A 7,873-nucleotide genomic window follows, 5' to 3' on the forward strand; every position below is an offset into this window, starting at 1 on the left:
GGTAGGTGGCAGCAGCCTCCGTTCTGTTCTCCGTTTAGCCCCTTGTGTGATTTGTTTCTTTGTTTTGCTTTAGTGTCTGCTTTCTCTCTGCTGCTGCTGCTGCTTCTCTGCTGCTAATATTTGTGTCACATCACATTTTGTTGTTGTTTTTCTTGTTTTTGTTTTGGTTTAGTTGTCGCTGCTCCTGCTGCTGATGCCTCGCACAATGCACACGCACACAACCAGTTCACTCACTATCTTGCACAGACACATTTACACGCGCGGTGCTACATAGCAGGGCGTTTTGTTTTGTCCTTGAGAGACGACAATGCAATTTACCGTTGTATGCTTTTCTGCTTCGCGCTTAGTTTTACTTCACTATTTGATTTCCGTTCTGTTTTCTGGTATTCTGTGAATATGATGCAAAAGTATCTACTTACAAACATATGTACACATTTCTGTATGTATGTACATATATGTACTGATTATTGCCTATACCCAAATATCTGCATTCATATGTACATATGTACAATGTATTTACACAACCTGAGGCATATACCATACACAAATACATACTATGTACATAAATACATATGTACCGTAACGACGCCACGAAAATTTTCTCTTCGTGTGACGCCACTTTTATTATTCATGTACATATTGCACATACATATGTACATATGTATGTATGTATATGTTCGTACACACAATTACATAGTTTCTGTATTTTCATTATTTTAATCTTGTCACTTTTTGGGGAAATCATTCGCAAATTTTGACATTTGTCAGCACAATACTTCATTGCAATTGTTGTTACCCCGAAAATATCCCGCTCCTCACCATCGAGGCATACACAACAACAGAAGCAGGAGCTGGGACAGAGACTGTGAGGGATATTTAGAGCAGGAGCATCAGAGGAATTTAGAGTTGTCCGGACCGAACGAACATCCAACGTAACGTGGGAGCGAGAAACTGAACAAACGGCCAGACAACGGTATAGTTAGCACTGTAATAGGATTCCAGCAGCACCGCACGAGCGCCTGTAAGCAGGCAATGCGATTGTCGGCCAGCCTGGCAACCCCCTAGTAACAGCTGTTCTACCAGCCCACCGCGTTGAAAAGAACGTATAAATAATCGTACACAAAATTGAAATAAATTCCGTTTAAGAGATTTAAGAGAAAGAAAATTCTTTCAAAATAAAGAAAATGGATGTTTTAAGCTACTGAAATAAAGAAGTCGTGACCAACATGGAAAAAGCCGTTCGTTTTATTTCACTGTCCTGCCTTGAGTTTCTTGGAGACTGTGGCAGCCTGCGACAAAGAGCGCCATCGATTGGGAGAGATGTGCATCTGAGTGAGAGCCACAGATGAGCTCACCAGTCGATCAGTGGAAGCCGGGCGAGTGGGTCAATAAGTGAAATAAATAAAAGCATTTGTGCATAAGTGCCAAGTAGATGGCATACCAATATTTAACGGTCGGTGCGGTATGGAAAAAGCTAGAATATTATCACTAGGTGAAATGGGAATAGGCGGAGGGCAAAAAAAATTTTGAAACATTACTAGCTGTAAGACAAATCAATCTGAGATAGAGGGAGAGAGTGAGAGGCACTAATACATAGGCTCCGATATCAGGCGTCAACGTATAATTACATACGTATCACATATATTGAATCTGTTACATAAATCATAAGCTTACATACATATATACGTATGTACATATGTACTGAGTTCGGGGTATGAGTAAAGTCGCCGCCCACTAGTTTTTTGTTGGTAGTACTGCCATCTCTTTTCGAATCATGGTAGGACTTTTGATCATTTGCTCTTAGCCTAGGAAGTGTTTTCCAGGAACCTTACTAATTCGCGTCTCTAACAAGGTCCAGTCTAATCAATTTTATGAAGCATATTCAGTAAAATAAAATATAAAATACATTATAAAAAAAGTGTACATTAAGTCTAAGATCTAAAGACTACTTGGCTTTGAAGAAGGATGCAATGCTCTTAGTACCCTTGGCTCCTTTGGCCAGAGCCTTTTCTTTGGCCGTCATGCCACGCTCCTTAAGCGGTTCCAGAGTGGGCGGTGATATTTTACACTCCTTGCCATCTTCGCAGTCCAGCAGACCAGTGATCTTTAGCTTTGATGCCACATCGCTGTCATGGCTATTCAGTTTGATTTTTTTGCTGTTGCTTGCCTCCTGTCCCACCTTTGACTTTCGCTTCTGAGCGGCAGTTTTCTCTTCGACAATAGCCTGGATCTCGCTGGTTATATGCAGATAGCCGATCAGCTGATCGTGTAGGTCAGCATCCAGATAGCGGCCAACAATGTCACAGGCCATACGCGTGAAGTCCATCTCGTTGACAACAGTGTCCCCTGCCAGCTTTTCGCTCCGAACAAAGTTCTGTGACTGTGCACTGTGGCCGCAGTGGATCTGCTTTTTCTTTAGCATCTCCGCCACTTGTCGTGTCTTTATGGCCAGCCAGGCGAGCGTCCGCTCCTGATTGTATTTGTAGAATGTCAAATCTCCAGACACCTTAACATCGGCAACACACCTAAGACCGTCCGAGCTAACAAACTGCGTAAGGAAGCGACTCGTGTTGGCTTCATTCACAGCGATATTATCCAGCGACATTGCTCCTGGCGGGGTTTAGATAAAAAGTAGGGTTTAGATACATATGTATAATTGGCAAGTGCAGGCTATCCAGAAAATCTAGCACCTACTTACTCTGCGCACAGTGTTTCCTCAAGTGGTGTATCGCCAGCAGCGTGGCATCCAAGGGCATGGTCATATAGACTCTGCCATTGGAGCAAATCTCGCTGTTGATTAGCCAGCTGCGCCGCGGCTCCGCATACTCCAGCAGCTCCATAATTTGGCCATTTGGGTGCGTTACAAACAATGCATCTTTTCCCTTGCCAGGATGGTAGAAGCTATCCAAACGCAGCCGCTGATCATCATCCGGTAGCAACTTTTCGGATATGTAGAGCACTTTCTTCAATGCAGTCGCGGTGGACTGCATACCTGCGTCTGGATCTGGCTTTGGTTTCGATGATCGCGTTGTCTTCTTACTCATTTTAAAATAACTAAATTGATTCGTGGGATTGCAGTCGATTGCAAGGGTTTAAGTGGAGGTAAAAAGCGTTTCCCTAAAGAATATAAAAATATCCGAAACACGATAAGCTGGCCCAGGCTCTTGGTTCCCACTGTGAGAATGTGTGATGATGTGATTGCCTTGATGTTCCACGATTTTTATATGCGGCTTGGGATTATTAGCTATCTAGCACTCTCAGCACTGATCATATAATTTTATTCGATAAGTTAATAAATTTTCCACAAGATTTACCAATTTTAAGTACTCATTTATATTTGATTATTTATAAAATAAGGTTTTATCATCCAGATATCAAACAAAATGTAAAAACAATTTCTCTCCCGCATTTGTTGGTGACACTAACATCGAGAAACATCGTTGTTAGCACCGATATCATCGATGTTTGGGTACTAGTTTAGTCACATCGATAACTTTGTCTTTAGTTGTTTTAACAACACTCACGGCACATCTGTTTCAAAACCAAATCCAAAGTTCCATATGATTAATGGTGAAATAAATATTTTTGTTTTATGAAGCAATGGATATAGCCACAAGCATTAAGTTTCGTGATGTCTGCGAGCTGTTCGAAAAGGTCAAGGCAGCAAAGAAGGTTCAGGACAAGGAGGATGTGCTGCTAAGCTACTACGAGTCGTTCTGCCGACATCGGGAGGCATTTCGTCAGGCGGCTGGCCTAGACGATCCGAGGGAGAATGGCTCCAGCAGCTTTCACTCGGTCCTGCGTCTCCTGTTGCCCAGTGCGGACACTGCAAGGGACAACTACGGCCTGCAAATAACTGCTCTGGGCCGTCTCTACACCAGAGTGCTGCAGCTGACAAGAGACTGTGGGTGATCAGATCAGAATATCGGCATTATAACGTTATTATAACTTTTCGCACCTGCAGCTCGCGATGCCATAATGCTGCAGCATCGAAGCGGAACCTCATATCGTGACTACGGAGATGTGGTCTATGCCGTGCTCGTGTCCCGTTGCTTTAATCCACCCAGCGATCTGCGTCTAAGCACTATCCACGAAATGCTAGATACAATTGCCAATGAGGATACAACAGGTGGGTGCAGGAAAATGGCCGGGCTTGTTATGGCTTGTACGCATCTAATAATGTTCGTAATATTCGTGTTCCGCACAGTTAAGGAGCAAGAACTGATACGTTTCACAGAACAAGCCTCGGCCAAGGAGCAGAAGTGGCTAATCCGAATTCTCCTAAAGTCCCTGGGACTGGGAATAGGCGAGCAGCGCATTTTTGGAGTTCTGCATCCGAATGCTAAGGACATTTACCAGCGCTGCTCAGATTTGAGTCACGTCTGCAATATAGTGGCCGATAAGGTATCTGACCTGGAAGTAAGCGACAAAGAGATCAAAAGCAAAACCAAGATTAAACCATCGACTGTTAACCTCAACGCAGTCATTAGACCCTTCTATCAGATCCGTCCCATGCTTTGCGAGCGTTTTCCCGGCGACATTCAGGAGCTAATGCAATCCGATGTTCTGTATTTGGAGACCAAAATGGATGGTGAGCGTTTCCAGCTGCATATTGATCGCGGTCGCTTCATGTACCTTTCCCGCAACGGAGTGGACTATACTAACAATTTTGGCGATGGCTTTAGCCGGGGAACGTTGACGCCACAACTGCGTGGCCTCTTGCCGCTCGGCCTGCAGTCGATTATCCTTGATGGCGAGATGATGGTGTGGGACACAAACCAAAAGAGGTACCGCGAAAAGGGCGAAAACACGGATGTAAAAAATTTAAAGCCCGATCGAAGCTGGCGGCCCTGCTTTGTGGTTTACGATCTGCTGTACTTCAATGGCCAGAGTCTGCTCGATTTGACGTACATCCAGCGATCCTACAAGCTCCAGAAGTTAATTGGCGAACAGCAGGGAGTGCTGCAGCTGATGCGCGGCACCAAGGTTGGATCAATCAGTGAATTCAACGAGCTTTTTCAGCGAGCCCTCGACTCCAATGCCGAAGGCATAGTTCTGAAAAAGCAGAGTTCCATCTACCAGCCGGGAGTTCGCGTCGGCGGGGGATGGTACAAGGATAAGGCAGATGTGAGTCCACCAGCTGTCATATTCACTCTAACCGTATGCAGAGAATATAGTTTTTTTATACCCGTACTCAAAAAAGAGTTAAGGGGTATATTAGATTTGTGGTAAAAGTGGATGTGTGTAACGCAGAGAAGGAAACGTTTCCGACCCCATAAAGTATATATATTCTTGATCAGCATCAATAGCCGAGTCGATATAGCTATGTCTGTCTGTCCGTCTGTCTGTCTATCTGTCTGTCTGTCTGTCTGTCTCGATGAGCGCCTAGATCTCAGAGACTATAAGAGCTAGGGCAACCAAATTTGGTTTCCAGACTCATGTGATATCCCACTGCTACAAGTGTATTTCAAAATTTCGCCCCGCCCCCTTCCGCCCCCACAAAGAACGAAAATCTGTGGCAGGCACAATTTTAAAGATACGATAAAACTAAAAACGCAGTATCGTAGAGAATGCCCATATCTACCAGACTGCTGAATCTGAATCAGATCGGCTTATAATTATAGCCAGAATGACGAAATTAATTTTCAGTTGCTTCCCCTGCCCCCTCCTGCCCACGACAACGCAACTCATTTTCCTTCTCGCTCGCACACTCTGCAGCGTTCAGTGCGCGAGCAACCCCTAGCGGAGAAGATGTAGAATCTGAATGGTACATCTATAATCTACATGTTAGATGTAAAATATACATTGTAGATGTAGATAACAGATGTAGCAAAAAAATGTAAAATTTAAAATTTTTTTTAAATTCTAAAATTCTAAAAAATCATATGCTCAAAAATGTAAATACTGACTGAGTACGGGTATAAGTAGAGTTACGTCTTTAGAAGCGACTCACACGTTCCTTCTCGTTTTACTTGAAATCAACAGTACATCAAGGGTCTCATCACCGAGTTTGATGTTCTCATCATTGGCGGCTTCTACAATCGCAAGCGCACGTTTATCGATTCGTTTCTGCTGGGCGTTCTCCAGCCAATGGCTAACGGCGACAGCCGTCATGAGGTTTACAGCATTGGCTGCGTTACCAACAACACGAGACAGGCAGTGGTGCTGAATCATACTCTAAAGCCACACTGGCACGATGCCACCAAGGAGCCGCCGCCACTATGGTATCATTACATGGCCAGCGTGAAGATTGGCTCCCCGGATCTGTGGATCGATCCACACAATTCGATTATATTGCAGGTAAAGGCGGCGGACCTGACGCCCAATAGTGCCTTCTACACGCGCAAAGCTTTGCACTTTCCACGCATCGAACTGAAGCGGGATGATAAGGCCTGGAATGAATGCATGACGCTACAGGAGTTTAACCAATTGTGTGAGGTAATGTGCCAAGCACTCGTAAATACATACCATAATGGTGCCAGTTCTCACTATTACATCGAATTTTTCATTCCAGGGCTCTGGACCGATTAAAAAGCTAAACAAGCGTCACCTGTGCTTGGATGATTTGACTACGAAACGAAAACGTCAACGCATGACGCCCGCAGAGCGCAGTCGTCTAGGCCTGGCCATATACGAGAAGCGCTACGATGTGGGTACGAGTTCCAGTTGCTCGAAACTTTTCCAGGGCCTTAGTTTCTGCATCTTGAGTGGTGCGCCAGGCCATACCAAGCACAAACTGCAGGAACTGGCAGCCAAGAATGGCGGCTGTATTGTGGAGAATCCGCTGCCCAACGATCCGAAATGCTTCTGTATCGCAGGCGATCAGACGTTCCTGGTAAAGCGACTAATGCAGCTCCAACCGCGCACCAGCGATATTGTGCGCATGGAGTGGCTGGTACGCGTCTGCCAGAAGCAAGAACTCGAGCTACGTCCAAAAGATTTGCTGTCTGCAACCGAGCCACTACAGGATGATTTGGCCGAATGGTTTGACAAATTAGGGGACAGCTACACAAAGGACTTTGCGAGCGTTGACGAACTGCTGGAACTACTACAGGACATTGGCAACGATGAGCTTGACGTCAACCATGTCTCACAGTCCGAAATGAATGCCTTCGAAGACGAGTTGCTGGGCCAGGTCACACAGAACATATTCCATGGCCTGCATGCCTACTTCTACGATCCAAAGAGCGACGAACTGGGCAAAGTTTTGTTCCTGCAGAATGGCGGCACGCTTGCAAGCGAATCAGACCCCCATATAAACATTGCATTCGTATGCATGTCCTCTGATATAGACGATAATCAATACGAATCGTGGCTGCAGAATCATATCAGTTCGCATTCAGGCGAAGTCCTTAACTCTGCATGGATCCATCAATCGCACCGTGAACGCCGCCTTTTGACAATGAGTTGTTTTTCCTGCAAATAGACATTTTTAAATTGTGGTGTACATATGTATATAAAGTCGTTATTAAACATTTTAAGCGAAAAAATGATGTTGGTGGTGGGTTAATGTATCGGTTCTTAAGTCAATGCAATTTATATTATAGTCCTTAATAGAGCTCCGCATGAAACCAAAGTAAACGCAAAAATCATTGGCCATTGCCAGATGACGAACACTCCATGTAAGGGCCATTAGTTTTTTGTATGGGGTGTTGTCGGAAAGGTCACTAGTACAACACCACTACCACATGATGAGTTTATCAAGCACTTGTTTAAGCTGTTCGTGTTTTCCACTCGCGGCAATCAATCACCAAAACTTTCCACACCATCTCACCACAGTGCAGCACCATCAAGTTGCTGGTTATGCTGCCCTAGCGATGTCAATCGTATTGATTATTGCATACATTATCCGGAACAAGTATCACACAGATTG

General features: G+C 44.6%; 2 protein-coding genes across 3 annotated transcripts; one reads left to right on the top strand and one right to left on the bottom strand.

The window, feature by feature from the left end:
- Positions 1-1,434: 1,434 nt before the first annotated feature.
- Positions 1,435-7,873, top strand: LOC111078175 (DNA ligase 4). 2 transcript variants are annotated; one of them, XM_022372726.2, is made up of 6 exons: positions 1,435-1,453; positions 3,599-3,904; positions 3,965-4,129; positions 4,208-5,127; positions 5,986-6,438; positions 6,515-7,871. In XM_022372726.2, the coding sequence occupies exons 2-6, from the start codon at positions 3,601-3,603 to the stop codon at positions 7,424-7,426; spliced, it is 2,754 nt and encodes a 917-aa protein (XP_022228418.1). In that variant the 5' UTR covers positions 1,435-1,453; positions 3,599-3,600; the 3' UTR covers positions 7,427-7,871. The 2 variants fall into 2 exon arrangements, with proteins under 2 accessions (XP_022228418.1, XP_022228419.1); XM_022372727.2 differs by lacking the exons at positions 1,435-1,453; positions 3,599-3,904; positions 3,965-4,129 and having other exon boundaries at positions 4,356-4,419; positions 4,484-5,127; positions 6,515-7,873.
- On the bottom strand, positions 1,854-3,416 carry LOC111078176 (ribonuclease H2 subunit B). Its single transcript, XM_022372728.2, has 2 exons — positions 2,699-3,416; positions 1,854-2,610 (listed from the first exon to the last, which is right to left on the bottom strand). Exons 1-2 carry the CDS (start codon positions 3,042-3,044, stop codon positions 1,946-1,948), a joined length of 1,011 nt encoding a protein of 336 aa, XP_022228420.1. The 5' UTR covers positions 3,045-3,416; the 3' UTR covers positions 1,854-1,945.

Source organism: Drosophila obscura, unplaced genomic scaffold (assembly GCF_018151105.1).
Source record: "Drosophila obscura isolate BZ-5 IFL unplaced genomic scaffold, ASM1815110v1 contig_74, whole genome shotgun sequence".
Classification (NCBI taxonomy): Eukaryota; Metazoa; Arthropoda; class Insecta; order Diptera; family Drosophilidae; genus Drosophila; species Drosophila obscura.